This window comes from Rhineura floridana, chromosome 2, assembly GCF_030035675.1.
Source record: "Rhineura floridana isolate rRhiFlo1 chromosome 2, rRhiFlo1.hap2, whole genome shotgun sequence".
Taxonomy (NCBI): domain Eukaryota; kingdom Metazoa; phylum Chordata; class Lepidosauria; order Squamata; family Rhineuridae; genus Rhineura; species Rhineura floridana.
The window spans coordinates 202501848-202523928 of NC_084481.1; the positions used below are offsets into that span (position 1 = coordinate 202501848).

At 41.7% G+C, this 22081-nt stretch overlaps 1 protein-coding gene across 11 annotated transcripts in view; it reads right to left on the reverse strand.

Moving 5' to 3' along the window:
• LOC133377580 (uncharacterized) overlaps positions 1–22081 on the reverse strand; it is an 87736-nt gene that overhangs the window by 44284 nt on the left and 21371 nt on the right. For 3 of the 11 annotated variants that reach the window (XM_061611899.1, XM_061611900.1, XM_061611901.1), the window contains exon 3: positions 311–1582. The exons of 3 other annotated variants lie outside the window; for them this stretch is intronic. In XM_061611899.1, the coding sequence (XP_061467883.1) occupies positions 641–1267 (627 nt within the window). In that variant the 5' untranslated portion in view covers positions 1268–1582 and the 3' untranslated portion in view covers positions 311–640. 5 more of the 11 variants (XR_009760740.1, XR_009760747.1, XR_009760748.1 and 2 more) reach the window with 4 other exon arrangements.

Below are 22081 nucleotides of genomic sequence, written 5' to 3' on the forward strand. Positions count from 1 at the left end.
ATGCAAATCTCATACTTTTCTTTTTTTATCATTAATTTTTATTCAAATTTTTCAAAGACAAAAAACAAAACAAAACAAAACAAAAATAATTAAACAATAAAATAAAATGTTGACTTCCGATTTGTCGCAGATCAGTTATAGGTCTACAATATATAACAATCCTGTCTCTTAAATTATATTATAAAATCACTTTCCTCCAGTAGTTATCTTAATTAATCATCAAATCTCATAAACATTACTTTATTCTTTCCACAAAAAGTCAAAGAGAGGTTTCAATTCCTTGAGAGAGATATCTTTCAATTTTTCTCCAAATAAACATGTCGATTAATCCATCTCATTCAAATCTGTTAGGTCCAATAATTTCAATAGCCATTCTTCCATTATCAATATTAATTCCATCTTCCATCTTCAATAATCCTGTTGTCCAGTAATTTCAGTAGCCATTCTTCCATTATCAGTATCCCATAATAATCTTGTTGTCATAGTCATAGTCCAAATAAACATATCGATTAATCCATCTCATCAAATCTGTTAAGTCCAATAATTTCAATAGCCATTCTTCCATTATCAATATTAATTCCATCTTCCATCTTCAATAGTCCTGTTAAGTCCAGTAGTTTCAGTATCCATTCTTCCATTATCAGTATCCCATGATAATCTTGCTATCATAGCCATAGTCATATAATAAGAGTCTGATGGGGATTTCCTTTATCAGAAATATTTCCTTGCCATCAATTCTGAATATGTTGCTGAAATATTGTTGTAAAGTCATATCTCTGTTCTTCTTTTTTACAAAATGCACTGGCTCATCTCTTGAGAATTTTTCCATTGTCACATATCTGTAGTTAATTCCATAGATTTTTTCTATGTCAAGCTCCATCACATCATTCCAGTCCAGAAAGCTATCCAAGACATTGATAACTTTATCACTAATATCTTCATTAATTTCTTCAGAGACAACGTTGAGTTCCAAACAGTAAACTTTATTTCTAATATCCGTAAACTCCAGATCTTTTTCCAGTTCCACATTTGTTCCAATCTCCAAGGCTTGTATCTTCCCTTTAATTTTTCTTTTCTCATCTCTAATCTCAACAATCTCCTCTCTCACAGAATCCCCTATTTCTTTAAGCTCCTGCGTCATTTTGCTAAGTTCAATTTTCATCTCCTGTCTACCCTGTCTCAGGGTTTGTTTCATTATCACAATCTCATCCATTATTTTCTGAAACATAATTTCTTCCATGGTCTCAGTCACTTTCCTGGTTGCCATTCTTTAAACCACGAAAACAAAAATTATTTCAGCCACAATTGGGTTAATATTCCAGGCTTACATCAGAGTGTAAACTGTACAGCCTGCCTTATCTCTTATATGTTCAGGAATACAAAACAAGTTTAGTTCCCAGCATCAAAACAGTTAGTGGTGTCGTGAACAAGCAGATTCGTCAAAATGAAATAGACCAAAAAGAAAATAGTCCCGGACATATAATACTCCAAAGATCATAAATCAAATTTATTTGTTTTTTTTCCCTCCTCGAAATAGAAATCCCTCTTCCGTTAGTACCTTTAGAATGCACTTCCAGGCCAGCTTTTTGCAATAAAAACACAGATAAGCTTTTTCAATTTCTTTCCTCCTTAATTTCGTAAATAGAAGAGAAGAGTTATAACTCACCAGAAATTCTTTATAGCTGATTCATTGACAAATCTCTTTTTGCTGTAACAATTTAAACCAAGTGAAGAAAAAATAGAAAGAAGGATGCTTGCCTGTTAAAGTCCGTTTTTCTTTGTAGAAAAGATAAACGTGTCGCTAAATCAGTTAGAGCTTGTTGGAATGTCCGTCCGGGATTGCTGGCTGAACCTTCTCTCATAAATTAATTATGAAATCCAGTCCTCCCAACAAAAACAGGCTTTGTGGTTAATCTCTACGTTTCTCCCTGCCTGGGAGAAAATCTTTACCAGTCAAAAAGAGCGTTCTGACTGATTTTAGAAGTGAAAAAGCTTCTTCTGAGATGAGAGCTCATCTCAAAAAGCAGGCACAGGCGAAGTCATCCTTCCCGGAAGTCGCAAATCTCATACTTTTCCAAGTGCTCTTATTAGAAGGTCTTAACTGATATTGAGATTAATTTTGCAAATTAGTTTTAGGTACAAACAATACTTTAGATATTGACAATGTAAGAACTTACTGTACTTTGGACCTATCACTTTAATGGATACGCTTACACATTATGGAAGATCAAAAGAACAAAATTTGGCATATCAATTTATTGAATGATGGGGTTTAGGTATTATGTACTAAAATAATTCTTTGACAAGGTCCAACCATGCAATCTCTTCTTTCTTCTGTAATGTACTTTTAGATTACTTTGTCTCCTGTATTCTATTTTCTGAATTACGTTTCTAACTATAAAATACAAATAAACCATTGTATAAAATGTATAAAATACAATGGCTAATTGAAGGACTATCCCCCCCCGTAAACTTGCCAAAACAATTTCTGCATCCAAGGATCCTCCAAACGTTGCCCCCCCAACTATCTGAAGTTGAGCTGGGGAGGGACATCTCACGTGTGGTTCCTCAAATATTGGACGCTCTTCGCAAAGAAACTCACCTGGCAACAGCTCTGATATCCTTTCAGCATCAGGCAGAGACATTATTTGGCCAGTCATTTTGGTATGTTTTACAGCTGGTTTTAAAATGTTTGCTTTACAGCTTTACTGGAATTAACGGATGTTGTCTCTTAAGATCTTCTTCTGAGGTCCTTCTCTACTGTCCCCTCCAGGTGAAATGTGGTGGCTGGATACTGCAGAATGAGCCTTTGCAGTGGGTGCCAACCCAGCTATGGATTGCCATCCCTAGATTGGCTCACCTGGAACCTGGCTTGGTGAAATTTTGTCATTGGCTGAAGACCCTTCTATTGGAACAGGCCTTTAAATCTGCTCCTGTTTTAAATGCATTGTAGAAAGGCTAGGGGCTTTTTATGCTGCTCTTACATATTTTTAATGAATGTTTAAAAATTTATTTTATATTTTGTTGTAAACTGCCCTGAGAATATGGCTATAAAGCAGCTTATACATCTCTAAAGCAAATGAATAAATATATGTAACCATGGTTTTATTTTTTAAGATGAAATATTTGTTTTTATAGTATTTGTTTTAAAATGTTACAACTCCTTGAGAGTCCTAGTACTGAGCGGTGGCTTTTGAATTGATAGAATTATATTGATTGATTTTGGGGACAAATGCCACACAGCCATCTTAGCATTGCTATATTTACCTGAATCAGTCTAAGCCCCTGGATTTCATTAACCTCGGTTGTTGTTGTTTTTTAAAAAATGGAAAGCAGGCATTTAATGACTAATGCAAATAAATTGATGATATAGCCATGACTATAGTCAGCATGGATTTTTTGCATTCCACAATGTTAAATTGAAAATACCCCCATGCCATTCTGATGTTTCCCATAAGCTCATTTCAAAACAAAACCTGACAAAACTTATAGTCCTGAATTCCCAAACGCTTCCTTAACAACCCTCTCAATTTTCATGGCGATATACAAAACAGTCAGAGAGAATTGAGAGTTCAAAGTCTAAAAAGGGGGGGGGACCAGACCCCTTTTGGCCTTTTTTCTGTCAGAGTTCTCATAATCTGTTGAAATTAATTTAAAACCAGCCATGTTCAGGGAACCTGTAATACTATTACTGACCTTACCCCATACTCTGACCTTCATCTTCTGCAGTTTAAAAAGTTAAAAAAAAATGTCTGGCTGATTTTTAATTAATTTAAGAAATTTTACATTGAACTGAATGATAATGTCGGGCATGCTCAGTAAGAACCAACTGTCAGTGTTCTAAAAGCCAGACTCCCAACTACTGGGCTTAATCAGGGGGCCACACCCACACCAAACTTTGATTTCACATGAGACAGTCATGGCTTCTGCCAGAGAATCCTGGGAAGTGTAGTTTGTGAAGGGTGCTAAGAGGAGACTCCTCTTCCCCTGACAGAACTCCAGTGGCCAGAGCGGTTTAACAGTCAGCCGCTCTGATTGAGCTCTGTGAGGGGAATAGGGCATTTCCTAGCAACTCTCAGCACCCTTCATTAAGTACACTTCCCAGGATTTTTTGGGAGAAGCCATGACTGTCTAAAGTGAAATAACAGTCTAGTGTGGATGTGGCCAGGGACAGCTTTGTTTTAAATATGGGTGGGAGGCTACATGTGCCCGCTGTAGATAAAAAGGTGGGGGAAACACTGAAAAAGAGTGATATTGTTCACAATGTTTCCCCTTTGGAAAGGAAAGGGGCTGCCCCTCTGCCCAGTGCCCACCTACCCAAACTCCTCCCCTCCTCCTTCCTGCCCTCCTCCCCCCACCCCTCCCTCAGGTCAGTTTCACCTATCCTAAGCATGATTGCATAGGAGTAAATCCCACTGAAGTCGAAAAGCATGCAAATGATCAAACCTGCCCTCCCCTGCTCTGCCCTCCTATCCCCTTCCTCTTGCCCCTTCCCTCTCCCTTCCTTCACCTCCCCCTCCCTCCTCCCCTTTCAATCCGCTCCTTCCCCCTCCTCCTTCACCATGGTTAGTTTTACCTAAACTAGGACTACGACCTGGGACACCAGGGTTCAAATCCCCGCACAGCCATGAAGCTCACTGGGTGGCCTTGGGCCAGTCACTTCCTCTCAGCCTCAGAGGAAGGCAATGGCAAACCACCTCTGAATACCGCTTACCATGAAAACCTTATTCATAGGGTCACCATAAGTCAGAATCAACTTGACGGCACTCCATTTCATCTTCAAGCATGATTGCACAGGAGTAAATCCATTGAATTCAATAAGCATGCAAATGATCAAACCTGTGTTTCCCCTCCTCCCCCTCTCCTCTCCCTCTCCTCTCCCTTCCTCCTCCCCTCCCTTCCCCTCTTCCTTCTTCCTCCTCCTCTGCCCACTCCAGCCCTCCCTCCCCATGGTCAGTTTTACCTATTCCCAGCATGATTGCACAGGAGTAAATCCCAGTGAAATCAATAAACATGCAAATGATCAAACCTACCCTCGTCCTCCCCCCCATCCCCTGTGGTCAGTTTCACCTATCCTAAGCTTGATTGCAGGGGAGTAAATCCCACCGAACTCAATAAACATGCAAATGATCAACCTATTCTCAGCAAACTTGCACAGGATCCCATTTCTTACCTCTTGGACCAAAAAGCAGGGACATTCACTAACAGGCAAAAAACCAACAGACATTTCTATCTACTGTACTCCCCTACACATTTGTAAAAATGCAAACACAATTTGGGTTGGTCTTTCATAGTCCAATCCACTTCCTATGTAGCTTGGAAGAATTTGGTAACGTGCCTCTGAGCATATGGTGAGTGGTGGCAATAAGACATGTGCTGTGCTGATCTTGTTTTAGCAGGGAGGAAGCAAGTATATTAAAACAGTTGATATCATTCAGATAATCACTTTAAATATGTTTGATTTACTTTGCAATTTTAGTGAACTTTCCTATAGGAAATCATTCTCTTTTGCTTCTGTTTCTGGAAATATGTGAAGTACAGCAACACTTTGCAGCACTACAAAATAGCTCCAAAAACAACTGTGGAATAATGGCACTGACTATTCTGCAGAATAGTCTCCAATGGACATGAGGAGTGTCTCAGTTTGCACAAGATAAAACAGCAGGAGGTGAAATATATTCTAGCAAAATTCTAGGTGTGCTCTATGTTTTTAATTGACCATGCCCACCTTTCCTTAAGTGGAGTAGTTTAAGCATAGCAGGCTGGAAACATGCATCTTGGGCAGGCCAAGTTTGTTTTTTCCAACAGCTAGAGTCATTGCTTAAGTAGCAACATATTGTAATCTGTCTGATTCTACATCAAACTGCAATTTCGGATTCAACTGTTAATGTGCAAAAATAGAAATAGAGCATAACCTCCAGTTTGAAACAAAAAAGGCTATCTTCACCATCATAGGACATCAACCAACAAAAAGGCTTTGAAATTAATAAAAATAAATTTGACACAGATTTCTATGATGAATAATGAGAGAAATATAATTTTCTAGGTTAGATCCTCTGTAGAAACAGTAGTAATACAGAAAAGAAACAAAGTAACAAGAACTCCAACAAACATACAAAAATGTAATTCTCCATTTTTGGATATGGCAGGTGTTGCCACCATTCACCATATGCTCAGAAGCACATGTTACCAAATTCTTCCAAGCTACACAGGAAGTGGATTGGACTGTGAAAGACCAACCCAAATTGTGTTTGCATTTTGACAAATGTGTAGGGCAGTACAATATCTCAAAGAGGAGATCAGGTCTCCTGCTCCCCTGGTGCATTGATATAGCTGCCCAATTTCCCTGCTTTTTAAAGTTTGATAGAAATATCTGCAAACTATAGGTATGTTCTTAAACCGCAAGGTTTTTGCCTATTAGTGAATAATAAATAAATATGTAATAAATATTGGTGATAATACATCAGTGTGGTGTAGTGGTTAGAGCAGCCTTTTCCAAGCAGTGTGCCTCTAGATGTTGTTGGACCACAACTCCCACCTTCCTGACCATTGGCAATGCTGGCTGAGGCTCATGGGAGTTGTGGTCCAACAACATCTGGAGGCACACTGCTTGGGAAAGGCTGGGTTAGAGTGTTGAACTAGGAGTTGGAAGACCAGAATTCAAATCTCTAATCAGCCATGAAGCTCATTGGTGACCTTGGGCCAGTCACCATCTCTCAGCCTAACCTATGACACAGGGTTGTTGGGATAAAATGAGGAGGGGAAGAACCATGTATACCACCTTGAGTGGGGTGTAAACACAGGGTTGTAGTCAACTAAGTCCTACTCAGAGTAGACCTATCGAAATTAATGAACCTATGTTAGTCCTGTCTATTAACTTCAGTGGGCCTTGGACTAACATTGAATACCACCCATAATTTTTTAAATTATAATTTTTACTATTTATTGAATGAATTTTGTCTTTCTATGGGATTTTAACTTGAGGAATGACCATCAAATTAGCTTCAAATTCATTGTGGATAACAATTCAGTGGTACCTCTAATATAGAATGCATTTGGGTAGAAAATTCAAAGTCTAGGTGCACAGCTTTTGCAGCTCTTCCATGTTAATATTCAGTTCTGGAGCTGTTAAGTCATAGATCATCTGAAATAATAACAATTAAATAGTCAATATCATTGACCAGAGTCCAAAGGCATCCTTAAATTCCTTCATTATCCAGAACAAGCCTTTCATTACCAATGGGAGATCAGTAGTTGGGCCCAATAAAATAATGTATTAGTATCATAGCAAAACATAATGGCAATAGTATTTCTGATGGAACTATCTGAAAGTTCTCTCATTCGGAAGAGGTAATTGCTAAAATTTATTATCAGTGAATGCAATGATCATTTTCCTGTGTTGTTATACAGATTATAGCAGATTTCAAGTTAAAACAGATTTCAAAAGTCTTGAGTTACACAGAATCAAAACTTCCTTTGTGCCAGGCGGGGGGGGTATTGGATTGGACAGAGATGTCCATGTACCAGCCCTGCTGACCTCTGTAGGCCTCCTTTCAACCACCACCTGTGGAGTGATGTTTCTGCAGGCACAGAGCCCCGCAGCTCAATGGGGCTTTTCAGGGGGTGGCAGGGCTGAGATGGCCCCACTACAGTGGTGGATTGGTGGCTCCATGTCAGTGGAGCAGTGCAATCCACTCTGCCAAAGGTTCTGAACTAAAACCCAGAGCAGATTCCATTGCACCACTGGCATGGGGCCACCAACCCCCACTTTCATCATGTGATAGCATCAGGGCTGATCTGACGCCTATAGTTACACAGACACAGACAGAGTGGAGGCACTGTTAGCCCCACTGTTCTGTAAAGTCCCACCAGGCTAGAGGGGAGTTTGGACAGCTCCCTTAATTATGATTTTTTTAAAAAAGTACTATACAAGAAATCATCCAGACCTAAAAACCAATAGATGCATCCTAAAATGAAACATTACAACCTTGATGCTGCTCTGTCTCTCTCCACTGAAGACCTTTGCAGAACTGTCTTGGAGGCACATGCATCTTTTGGCCACTGAGTATTCATGAGGCTCCTTCCAACCATCCATGAGGGACCTAACCCAATGCAAGCCATGAGCAAAATCAGTCAGTCTTTCTCCCAACTTCTCCACCATAACAAATGATATCTGCTAATATTCCCTCATCCACACGACTAGGGAAGCTAGATGGACCTTTTCTGCCTTTGCACCTGGCCATCATACATATCACACAGTGCTGACCATAGGCAGCTTGTAGCTCTTGCTGCAGATTTCAAACAAGACCAAGGTTGATTGGCTTCTGTTCACAGCAATCTCTGTTTATGATCATCCTGAAAGAAGAAAAATGTTAGAAGGGCTGAAAACACAAATAGCAAACAGCCAGTCAGGCAGTAAACAAGCATTCTCTTAGAAGCCATCAACACCAGCTGTAGTTCCATCAATGCCAACAGCTTGCAGGTGGCAGCAGAAATAACTTTAGCAGTGAAGCTCTTCAAAATTTATATACAGCACCATCAAACCAAACATAGAATTAAGCGAAAAGATGGAAATTGTAGAGTCAGGAAGGAAAAAGGTCTACCTGCATCATCTGCTGCCCAGTGAAATAAACGACACCGGACACATATTGACAAACACTCTCTCTCTCTCTCTCTCTCTCTCTCTCTCTCTGTGTGTGTGTGAGTGTGTGTGTGAGTGTGTGTGTGAGTGTGTGTGTGAGTGTGAGTGTGAGTGTGTGTGTGTGTGTGTGTGTGTGTGTGTGTGTGTGTGTGTGTGTGTGTGAGAGAGAGAGAGAGAGAGAGAGAGAGAGAGAGAGAGAGATTGTATATTCTTTTTTACAAGTGAAAATTGCTAATGCATTACATACTGGAGCATCAACAGGTTGCCAATGTAGCTTCGCTAATTTACAAAAGGCAAAGGCCAGGCCATTTGCTGTTGTCATTTATATATTTGAACAACAGGTTTAGAAGTCAAGGTTTTACATCTTTCAGTAGCATCGAGCAGCACTTCACTTAGTGCTGTCGGCTTTGACATGCCTACTATTGAAGTGAAATACTGCACAGTATGGAACCATATGCTGAAAGACTGCCATGTTGCTGGATAGCACTTAATTCGAATGAATTCTGGTGCCTGTGCTGCAGCTATCAAGGGCTCTTTACATACTAGCATGTATTTATCCGTATGTTGCTTTACGTTTCCATATAAATATGCCCCTTCCACTACAGCAGTGAGGCAAAGTAAGCAACAATGTCGTTTTTGTGAACTGTCAAGTAAAACAGCAGCAACAACCTCAAAATTTATGCTAAGCATGTATAAACCATATGGCTCATCTCAGAAGACAATGAAGATCTTCCATATCATGTCATTATAAAAATATATCAGTTATCCTCTGGTTTATATGAGAGAACTTTCAGAGTTACATATATGAGGAATCTCTCTGATTTATATGAAGAATCTCTCATGAAGCCTGTTTTCATCTCATTTTAAAGAACCATATGATTTTTTCACTGGAGCTTAAACAGTAGCCCTGCCCACAAACGTATTTGGGAGTGAATCCTAGGCAGGGTTGGGGATGGGTGAGTTCCCCCCCCATAGGAGCCACAGAGCAGGTAGGATTTAAAACACAGAGAGCAAAATAATCACAGTATGTTTTTATAAGAACTTCTTTCCTTAACCCAGAAGCAGCAAGATCTTCATTTCCTACTGAAAATAAGAGAAGGAAGAGGCCAGGTGGTTTCCCCTAGGTACGGAGTTCAACAACACCAGCACAGCCACAGAGAAGGCCCTGCTCTGATCTCAACATAGGATATAAAGCAGAGCCTCTTCCAGTTGTCCTTAGTGGACTGATGAAGGCAGTGGGTGGGTGAAAAGAACTTCTTCAGTTGTCCATGGCCAAAGAAATTTAGGTCATTAGAACAGCGGTGGAGAACATTTTTGGCTCAGTACCTAGATCGTCATCTCCCCCCCCCCGACACAGCAAGCCAACTTCAACAGATGGGCAGGACCACCCACCTGTCAATCATCTGATGCCATAATGATATCATGAGATTGATAGGTGGGTGATCCCCCCCATCTGTCAAAGTTGGTATGTGGGGGTGGGGGAAGATAATGACCAAGCAGGACTAAATGCTCTGACCATCAGCCCCTGCATCACAAGAATCACAGAATCATAGAACTGGAAGAAGTCTTACAGACCATGGAAGGAGTCTTGTAGGCCATGTAGCTCAACTCCCTGCATGATGTAGGAAATCCAGAGCTACAGCATCCCCAACAGATAGCTGTCCAGTCTTTGCTTGAAAAAAATCTAGCAAGGGAGAACCCCACCCCCCGGGCATTGGTTAATTGATTCCAATTAATAAGGCTCTGACGTAGGATCATACACCAACCAAAATATTCAGTTTGGGTCCCAATTTGGTGTTTCGGAAAGCACCCTGCTTCAATTTCTGCAGGGTTGTTTTTTTTTTTTTTAAAAAACACATTCAAATCTCTGAAATGTCCTGACATGTTCCAAAGTTCCTCACTTTGATACTGGGTGCATTGGAGAGATCCTGCTTTGGCTCAAATGAGCCCTAAATCTGTCCCAAAATGGCCCTGCTTCAATTCTTGATTCAGGATTCATCCAAATGTTTTGCACACCCCTATTCAGAAGGGAGAGTTCCTCTTCTTATATACATCAATGAAATGTGAGATACCTGAAATGTCATCCAAAGAGATAGAACAGAATCTGGACAATTGTCATTTACTGTGTGAGTGAAGGATGAATTAAAATGGAGTTTCAACATCCCACAAAAAATTAATGCTGGTTCATATATGACTGTTTAACACTTGATGACTACAAAATTGCCAGTCATCAAGGTCTAGTTCACACCTGTGGATGGCTCAAGATCATGGCAGCATCCAGCGATGACATAAATGTGTGGATGGGCAATCATGAAAATAACTTTATAATTAGAACTTTTATATCACCTCCTGGACAGTGCTTTTCAGTGGAGGCAGTTGAATCATTCAGCTGCCAGTCAACAAAGTACAGTAATCAAGTACAGGAAAAAAGGAAGTTAATATAAATGCATGTGTGAAACAGTCCACAGTATTTTAGTTGCTGCATCGTATTACCTCACCTTACTTCAATCCACTTAAAGAGAAATTACTGAATTATGGTCCATACCAGAAAGGATAACAAAAACCTGGGTATAGCCCTCTCGGAGTCTATTCCTCTTAGCAAAAGATCAAAGCAGGCAAAAATTACACATTTTTTCTCCCCTGAAGAGCAACTGGAGCATTCTAAGGGTACAGAGGATGATAAGAGGGCTGAGGCAAGCTATTCCAGCAACCCCATAGCGCATGGGGAAGACAACCCACCCCAGGTAAACACTCCTCTGGATTGGTCATTGGACCTCAAAGGGGCTTTACAAACGGATTCTCTTGCCCTCTCCTCACCTAATCTTGCCTGGGAACTAGCGGTGGCAGAGAATCTGGTTTTGAAAGGGAAATCTGCCCCACTGGTAGATAAATATCCATCGGAGTCAAAAGCTGAGACTTTAAAACCTTCAGCCCATCCAATTTGTAATGATTTACAATTCAACACGAACCCACGCAGTCCTCCCATCTCGTTAGAAGAGGAGAATTCATCAAAAATGGTCGATAATTTCCCAATTGAGTCCTGGCTTTATATGTTAGCCAAGGATATAGACCACATCAAGGCCTTTCTGACCAAGTCTAACAAGCTCTTAACCATATTGGTAGAGGCTCACAGTAAGCCCACCCCTCAGCTCGAAAGTGTCTCACTGGGAATTCAGACCACAAATTCCGCGCAAACCACGTGTCTGGATAGGCCCAAATGGCAAAGTGCTAAACTGCCTAAGAAACCCCCTAGGAACAGATGTTGCAAACAAAACGCCCTAGCCCCTTTGAGGGGTCCTAGTGGCTTGAGTCCGCTCCCAGTACTCACCCAATAGAGTCTCAGAAACGACGAAACAATGATGGAGAAGGAGTATCTTTATTGCTAACACGTGCACATGGAGAAGAGGCCAGGCCAGTTCTGGCAAAACTATGCATTGCTGGCCTTTTTATCAGCTTTGTTATGTTAATTACATTAGCATCATTATCATCATAACTACATCACTTTCATTTTCCATACATCACTGTAATCCATGCCCACTGGTACCTTCCCCATATTTGGAGTTGTTATTCACAACTTGTTTTGCTCATTTTAACCTTGGATGTTTCACTTATATCTGATACCTTTTCCTACAAACAGCTGCATATTGCAACAAGACCTGATTTTCCCAGCTATAGCTATTTTGCAAACACAGCTTTATACAAACAATACCAGTCAGCAGATTAGCATTTCTCTTTACACACACACAAATAAATTAACTTGTCAGCAGATTATCACACAAGCAAATTAATTGTCAGAGGGATGCTACAATTCCCAAACCAAGCAATATCTATATTTAAGTAGACTTCAGTGTCACACAGATGGTGTAATACTATCAAAAAGACCAAGAACATCAAGCACCCAAAGATCCAGCGCAGTAGAAAAATGAACTTCGCTAAACTTTTCAAACTCCTAGAGGTCACTTCTAATCGGAAGAGCACCCAGAAACTAAAAACGCCAACACAGTCTGAACGTATGGAGGGTGACAACATCGTCCCCACTTGTAAAGCAGCAACCTCCCCCCCTGCCTCCACTAACCACCACTTCTTTGCTGCATCAGTCCCTAGACCATCAAGACCCGTGGTCACTCATATTCCTGGATGCCAAACCAACCCAGAGGTCAGTAACTGAGGCGAAATGATGCTTAGTTCTCAATCACCAAAAGCTTGTGCTATCCAACTACCCAAAACCTTTGGGTCTCATCGCACAGAGTGAACGTAAAGCCCATCTCTTGGGAATTTTGGAAAGCACCTTACCAGGCTTTTTTTCTATCGAAGATATACTCAATGTGAAATACCTCTACTTTAATCAAGTCACTGCTCGAGCTGTAGTGTCTTTTAATTCATCTGAAAAAGCCAGTCTGTTATTTAAAAATAAAACTGCTTTCCAATCAACTCGCATAACAACAAGAATCTTTGAAAACAAAGCACCCCCGTAGGGTCTAATTAGTTGCCCTTTTATATCAACTAAAGGGCCTCCGGCAAAATTTGACCATGCGCCAGGAAAAAATCTACTTGAGCTGGAATCTGAGCCTGACTCTCCCCTCCCTTTGCGGTCCCAGCCACGTGCCCCCCACCCTGAGTCAGAGGCCCTTGACCATGGCCTCGACCATAGTTTTGGGAGTGTTGGCAGGAAAGATCCGTTTAACGATTAAGAAATGAGACTACTCGATGCTTTCGATGTCCTTCCATCACCAGCCCAAGCTGACATTGTCTCAAGACTACAGAGACTGTTAACACATTTACTAAATAGATCATCGAACTCCATGACCGACAACTGCTCCTTGAAAGAATATCGAACACCAGTGGACCCTATTAGTACCCTTGATGCCATCCCTAAGCTGCCTGGGGCACTAAGCCAAAGACCTTCTGTAAGCAATACAAACGCCTTTCCGACAACCACAGCAGAAATTAATCTAACAGCACCAAATGCTGAATCAGTATTCACTAGGAACCATCAGAGATCTATTCCACCTAGTGTAACAGCTGCAACAAGCTTAACTTCCACCTGGACAGAAATGAGACATCTAGATAAAAATGAAGAGGGCTCCCCGCAAAAGGCACTTGCCTATAGGGGCCTCCCTTCCAACTCTACGCAGGAGCTAGTGTCAAATGTTAGTCGGATGGACCCAATTCTAGAGGCAATAGATCTTTTGCCGACGGAACTGCCCCCAGTAACCAGCGCTCTATATTCTCAAAAAACAGCAGCCCTTCAACAAAACCCAGGCGGTCAACTTGCTATGCTTTGACTAAAAATGAATTATCCTCCATCTCGGCTGCTATTTTTATCTTGGAACATCTCAGGATGGAAGTCCAAAGCTGCGGATCCTTCCCTTCGGGACTATGTCAGAAAGCATGATATTATTTTTCTTCAGGAGACTTGGGCTACAGGGGATCTTGAATTGAATGGCTTCACTGCCTACTCGCTGATGGCAACTCCAAGCGATAAGGGTGGCCACCCCAAAGGTGGCCTGAGTGTGATGATTGCTACAAATCTCAGAATCAACATCACCAGACCAAATTCTCTGCCTGGGCTAGCCATGTCACTAGTCCTTAAGTTTAACTGGGCCTGCCTGCTTCTGATAAATGTGTACCTCCCCCCGGTTCGACAAAAAAAGTCAGTGAAAACCACTTGCCAAGAACTAGAGGACTACATAGTTAAGATGACAACGCTATATCCGGAAGCAGTGGTGTTGATTGCAGGTGACTTTAACGCCAGATTAGGTCCTAATGATGAGGCTTTATATGACCACTTCCATGAAATTCCACCTGTTCCTGACGAGGCCCATAACTTACCAGTTCGTCGATCTAAAGATCTAGGGTTCAACTATGCTGGCTTCTGCCTGGCCCAAATGGTACATAGACTGAATCTTGTTATAGCAAATGGGTCTGTGGATGGTGACAGAAGTGGCGAATACACTTACTTCTCCGGTCTAGCAGCTTCCTTAATTGATTTTTTTATAGTTTCCTACGATCTGCTAAATGCCGTATCCATCTGTACTGTTGACAACCGCTCTGAGAGTGACCATCTCCCCCTCACTTTGTCGTTATGCTGCAGCACTCATAACATCTATGCTGAGCAGCCACAAACCCTGATAGTAGAACCAGAAATAAGAGCCTCCCGCATTAGATGGTCGACCAAGCTGGAGAGGACCTAAAAGGGATACTATACTCAGCCAGCTGTCTCCGACACCGGGAAATCCTGCAAACAGCGACCCCCGGAGAGGCTATGCTTGCTGCCTTCCAAGAATTGACTACGGAGGTACAACACTGTCTGACCCCCAAGCCCTCGGCATGGCCACCTACTTGCCATCACCATTCCAAACCATGGTTTGATCAGGAGTGTATTGATTTTTAAAAACTGCTAATTAAGAAATACAGGGTTTACAGAACTAAAGATCTTCCCATACTGCCACCTGAATGCCTAGATCTGATGAAAAGTTATAAAATTCTAATTAAGAGGGAAAAAAGATTAGCACAGGCTCAGCACTGGTGGGCCCTGATTGTTGCCTTAAAGACCAAGGACTCGTCCGCCTTTTGGAAGCTAGTGGCCAGGGGTTGGCCAAATACATCCACTAACGTGAATTATTATATACCTGTGAACTCTTGGGAGCTGTACTTCCATAACATTTATTCAAGTGATCAAAACAGGGCATATCAGTTAATGAACCCCATAAATGATTTCCCTAACTGGCCCCTGGTCTCCGTTAAGGAACTTACCTCCTTAATCGCAAGATTGAAGTTGGGTAAAGCTCCAGGGTCAGATAACATCCCCCCTGAAGTATTTAAATCCAACCCAGAGTGGTGGGCTCCAGTCCTGGCAGCTCTATTTACGAGCATTGATCAAACTGCCTGTATCCCTGAGGACTTGCCATTATCATACCAATTTTTAAAAAAGTCAGCCGTTCAGATCCCACCAACTATAGACCCATAAGTTTGCTGAACACCATCAGCAAGCTTTATGCGAGCCATTTACTTATAAAATTACAAAGCTGGCTGGAACAGGAAAATATCTTGGAAGAGAAACAAGCCAGATTCAGAGCGAATCGCTCTACGATCACGGCCTTGTTCTACAGCATCTTGTGGAAAAATACACATCCAAACCAGGGGGGGGGGCTTTATGCAGCTTTTATAGACTTCAAGTCAGCATTTGATCTTATACCAAGGGACAGGCTGTGGATAAAACTTGAGTCTACTAACATTGATAGATGTCTGTTAGCACTCATACGCTGCTTATATAAGCACACCCAAGTCTGTGTAAGATGCAACAACGCTGGCAATCTGTCTAAGCCCATTGCCACTTTTAAGGGAGTCAAGCAGGGCTGTATCTTAGCACCCACATTGTTTAACCTTTACATTAACTCCCTGATTAAGAGTCTGGCGCTGGTCCCTTCGCATCATCCTGCTTTGTCAAATAGGCCCTTATCTATCTTCCTCTACGCAGACAACGCAGTACTTTTGTCCCTTACAAGCACTGGTCTGCATCGCCTGCTCAGAGCCCTCGCTAGCTATTGTGAAAAAGAACAGCTGGTTATCAACCATAACAAATCAAAGGTTGTAGTGTTTACCAGGAAGAGGGTGAAATATCGATGGCAACTAAATGGAAACCCAATAGAACAAGTGTCATCATATAGGTGGGATAACCTTACATTCATGATCTGGAGCATGGCGTCTGCAGGCAAAAAATGCCATTGCTAATACCCAGAGGTGCACAAAGGCGCTACTCTCCTTTTTTTATACCAAAGGTGGGCAACATGTGCCATCTGTGTTGCAGGTTTTCACCGCCAAAATTATTTCCCAACTGTTATATGGTGCCCAGATAAGTGCCTATTGCAAATGCACTTCCTTTGAAACCATTCAAACTAAGTTCCTAAGGAATATATTGGACACCCCTCCTTCTGTCCCCAATACCATATTATGCCTCGAAGTTGGGCTCCCCCCGACTGAGACTCACATATGGATGGCCAAGATTAAGTACTGGTTAAAATTGATGTTTTTCCCAGTTGGTCTGGCCCCCCTTGTACTATCTGGCATCTTCCAGTCTAAATGGAAGAAAACTCTGCTTACTAAATGTTCAAGTTTAGCCTTTTCTTCCTCTGTTATTTCGATAGGTTTCCCCCAAGCGAGGGCGGCCATCATGCAGCGAATACTGGATGTCGAATTGCAAAATCATTTGTCTCTTGTCGGTTCTAATCCTAGTTTTAATCCTCACACAGAGGCTTTTACCCTTGCGCAGTATTTGGCTTCACTCCACAACCCCAGACACAGGAAAGAGGTCACGCTGGCTAAGCATAATGTTTTACCATCGGAACTTTTAGAGGGCAGATATAAAAAAATTCCATTTCCAGAGTGTGTCTGCCCCTGCAACGCAGTGTAATAGAGTCTGTGGGCCATGTTTTATTAGAGTGCTCTTATTATAGCGACCTCCAACGCTTAAATATTGCCCCCATTTTACAGAAAATTCCAGGCAGAGATGCCGCTTTTTATGTTAAATATCTTTTAGCTGATAAAAAATCTCTAGTCTTATCTAAGGTTGCGAGTTTTTGTGCTGCGGCCATCAAATACCGAAAAACTTTGTCAAACCAACAACCGATGCAGAGGTGAGATTTGCTTTTAAACTGTGTGTATGGGCATGTGTATATATGTGTGTACTGTATTGCATTCTGGTTTCTGACCGTAATAATAAAATATCTATCATTTGTGAATCAGTCCACAGTCTTCCAATTAAGATTCTCCTTCAGATGAAAGTGGAAGAGAGAGTGCAGTATTTTAAGCAGTGATGAACACATTAGTCTGTTTCAAGTGTGTGTTACTTTTGCATGTGTTCATAAAGTCCCATCCCACTTCAGCATTAACCTGTGATTTATTTAATTTTGAATTTGCTTGAAAAATGTCACTTAAATCCATATTTTAAAACATACTTTCTCTACATGTCTTTTCTCTCAGAATATGGTCATTGTATTGTTTTTAATAATATTTTAACCCTTTTTTAAACTTGTTTTTTTAAAAATGTTTTTAATGCTGTTTTGTTTTAATGTATTTTAAGATCTGTTTTTATGATGTTTGAAGGTGTTTTTAGTGCTTTGTTTGCCACCCTGGGCTCCTGCTAGGAGGAAGGGCGGGATACAAATTAAATAATAAATAAAGTAATAAATAAAATAAATAAATTGCATTTTTGTTTTGCTGGCTTTTCTAATTTGTTAAAATTGTGAGAGTTTTTGAGCCTTGAACTGTGTTGGAACATTCAAGAAATTCCAAGCCGTCCAGCAGGAGCGGATCACATAATCTACTGGACCAGATGGAAGAGGTGATGAAGGAGATTGCAAGGAAAAGGGATGAGCACCTGCCCAGAGTCTCCAAAGAACTCTCCTCTCTCGAAAGCACCATCCAGGAGATGGAGGAGAAGCATCAGAAACCAGCCAGTGATTGGGAGCTTCTTACAGAGGTCTCTGGCAAAGGAGAAGTTTCAGAGTCCTGCAGCTTTTCCTCCAGATCTGAAGTGGAGGATCTGGGGTTTCCTTGATATAAACCCCTTTCTGGAGGGAGTCATGAAACCATTTAGATACACTCTTGGATCTGGACTGAAGCTGCAAAAAGCTTGTCCCCTAGATGCCCTCAGCTTTGTGATATTTTCCATGGTCGTCATGGAGAAAGGATCTCCCCTCCAGGTCTTTCCCCTCAAGATCCATTCCTTTGGACTTCTCCTGTGCCCATCCTTCTTCTCACCCACATTTATTTATTTATGTTTTGCCTATTGTAAATTGTATTGTTCTTATTGATGTATTTTTATATTGATGTATTTTTATATTTGTGTTTTTTTGTAAGCCGCCTTGAGGGCCTTTTGGCCAAAAGGCGGGGTAGAAATAAACAACAACAACAACAACAACAATAATAATTCAGAAAGATCAGATTCCTGAAGCATCCCTAATGTTCACGAATGCAGCAGCAGCAGCAAAACGTAGTGGGTACAGACAATTATGAAGTGACACGATGTCAGCACATACAGTACAGTGGAGAGTGGTCCATTGGGGATACTGGGGCGCTGCTCCACCAACCTCAGTCTGCCCTCAGCCAGTCCACACCTGCCTGCCTTCTTACTTATAACCAGTTCAGGGGGTGGCCCTGGCTGTCAGCTTCCTTCTCCTCAGTCTCAGTGTTTAGCAGGGAGAGGAGGGAGAAATAGCTAGAATCAGTCGGTTCAGCCCATCATTGGTTCTTGCTCCACCGCCTGCCTTCCACCCCACCAGTCCCAATGGACACCAGACACCACTGCACACATACAGATGCTTATCCAGCCCCTTGACTAAAAAGACCCTTGGCTGCATAATCTAAAAAAAAAAAAAAACGTTTTTAACCTTTTTTCTTAAAAAATGTTTTGAAAGCTTTTTTTTTTTTAATGTTTTTATGATGTTTTAAAGTGTTTTTAGTGCTTTTGTTTCCTGCCCTGGACTCCTGAGGAAGGGCGGGATATAAATCAAATAATAAAGAAATAAATAATGGAGGCGAAAGACCACGAGACTGGCTTGTATCATTAGCACAAGGAAGACAACTTAAACAAAAGGTAATAAAAGCCCATTGACAGCTCCCCGGAGCTAATAATGGACCACCATTCCTGTTACACAATGAAAGAGCTTTCTTTTAAAAATAATGTTTTGCCTTTTTAATGCTTTATATAGGCTTCTGTTATTGATTTGTTTACGTACTATTTAGTTGTTAATGGCCTAGATATACCATGTACAGTATCTAACACATCATTATTCTCCTTAGTTCTCCTTCCCGGCCTTTATTTGAATTTGGTATCTTAGCCTTTCATCTGGGGACTGAATGGCTGATGTGAGTTGCTGAAATGTTGAAAGGGAGAGAACTGTGTGGGTGTATGTATGTATATATAAATATATGTGAAACTCATTACTCTGCTATCAAAATTAGTTCAGTGTTAGACAATGGACACACACACACACACACATATATAGACAGATTAACGCAAGCCACAAAGCTAATCTTCTACTTCAGATGTGTTGCTTGCTTTATTACTCTTTGTTTTAATATATTCAGACAAAGGCCAACTTGGCCTCGTTGATTTAGTGGAATGAAATGCGCTTTTATCAGGCTGTCATTCTAAGGTACTTAGTTATTTCCTCTTATCTGAACTTTTAGGATAATTGGAACCTTTTGGGACTACAATAATGATTGTGTAAAGAATAAGAATATACTATTGTTATTTTAATTTTATTTATCTATGATATATACATTAGGGATGAGTGCAGATTCCTCGATTCTCCCCGGGACTCCAATCCAGGCCCCAGATTCAGGCAGACCCACCCCATAATGACCAGGTGCCACCCGCCCCAGATAAATTCAGGGAGGGGACTAACGTTTAATTAGGGTTTTAAAACCCTAATTAAACATATGGTTGGGGGAGGGAATGCTGCATCGCCTTTCCCCTCTCTACCAACCAAGAATAGGAGGCTTCAATTCTGTGAGGTGCTGCTCATTCATGAGTGCCTTCCCTGCAGGGAAACTCTTTGCAAATGAGCAGCAAACTGTACCACACAGGATTGTTTCCCAGCTGGAAATTGGAAGATTCCATTCTGCACCGGGCTGCTCATTTGCAAGTGCCTTTTCTGCAGGGAAGCCTCTCATGAATAATTAGCACCTGGGCACCCCGCAAAACTGAATCCTCTGCTTAGCAGATCCTATCCTGTGCGGTGCTGCTTCAGGGGATGGGGCATCACGTGGGAAGGAGGAGAGGCTGGATCGGAAGCAGGCCAGGTGAGAATTCCTACCTTCTCCAAGGAAGACACAGTCAGTCAGGTAGGTCCCTCTTACTCTCTTATCTTTTTGCAGTTTTTCTCCTTTTCCCTGCCCTATGCCTACCCCTCCGTCCTCCTTGATGCCCTTCCCTCTGACAATCCCAGATTGCTCTGGGCCACTCAACCAGATGCAATCTGGGGCTGTCGCAACCCAACTCGTGATCCCCCCACCTGCCGAATTGGCCCAATTCAGTTCAGGCTTTGCTAGTATATTAAATCCTGAATAGCTTATCACCAACTTACTTAACTTACCTTGCCCCATATATACCTGCCCAGTCTTTATGTTCAGCTGGAGAGACACTTTTAAGGGTGCCCCATAAAGAAATAGTGCATTTAGAGTGGAACTCCTTACCCACTAATATTAAGCAAGCACCAAAGGTACTTTGCTTCAAAAGACTACTTAGACCAGCCTTTTCCAACTACTGGGCCACCAGATGTTGTTGGATCACAACTCCCGTCAGCCTCAGCCAGCATTGCCAATGGTCAGGAAAGATGGGAATTTTGGTCAAACAACATCTGGTGGCCCACTAGTTGGGAAAGGCTGACTTACACCTTTCTGCATACACATGTCTTTTCTGATGTATAGTTCAGCTATCAGCTATTGCATATCACTGTCCAGATGTTTATTAAGGTTTTTTTGCTGTTTTTATGGATGTGTTATGTTCTCTGCCTAGGTACTTTATTTATTGTGCTATATACATAAGCATATCTATCTATCTACAGTAGGGCCCCGCTCATACAGCGGGTTACGTTCTGGACCCCCGCTGTAAAGCGAAAACCACTGTAAAGCGGATCCCATTGACTTACATTGACCAAAATGGTGCCCGGTGGCAAAAAACCGCCGTAAAAGCGGAACAAGCGCTGTAAAGCGGGGCCTTTCTACAATTCACAACTGCTGTATTAGCAGAACGCTGTAAAACAAAGCGCTGTAAAGCGGGGCCCTACTGTATAATCTATTTTATTGTTATGGGATTGAAGGATGAGACGGATTTCTTTGTGTCCCCTCCAAAGTTGTATCTGAAGTTCGGATATGCAAGCAAGAAATCTGCTCTTCTGGTCAGGCTAGTTTCCTTTGTTAACCTAGCCTGTGAGTTAATGGACTTATTGAACAGTCAATCTGCATATCCAAAGAGAGCTACTGGAACTTTTTGTGGGAGAGGCCTCCTCCCCCCATCACCTGGCTGAAGCCCCCCCCCCTTCCTGGAGCCAAGAAGAGGCTTTGCTTATTTTTCTTGACTGAGGAAAGGATGGGAACTGGAGACAGACTGAGAGGCTGGCTTGCTCTCTGTACCCCCAAAGCTATGGGCAATGGGGAGCAAGATCTGATGGATTGCTAATGCTGAGAACCCCTCCATCTTAAGCTCAGTTTGGAACGTGTGTAAATAAAAACCATATATCCTATAAGACGCCATAGTCTCTGCTGACCTTCTTTGCAAGGAAACCAAACCCTGGGCAAGTGCAGGAACCCCTGGAAGTCTCACACTTTGGGTGGTGCACAACCAGATATAGATATAGATTCTGCCCTTCATCAGTACTGATGCCTAGGGGGGAGAGGAATAAGACAAAATCATAAACAACCAGCAGTAACATA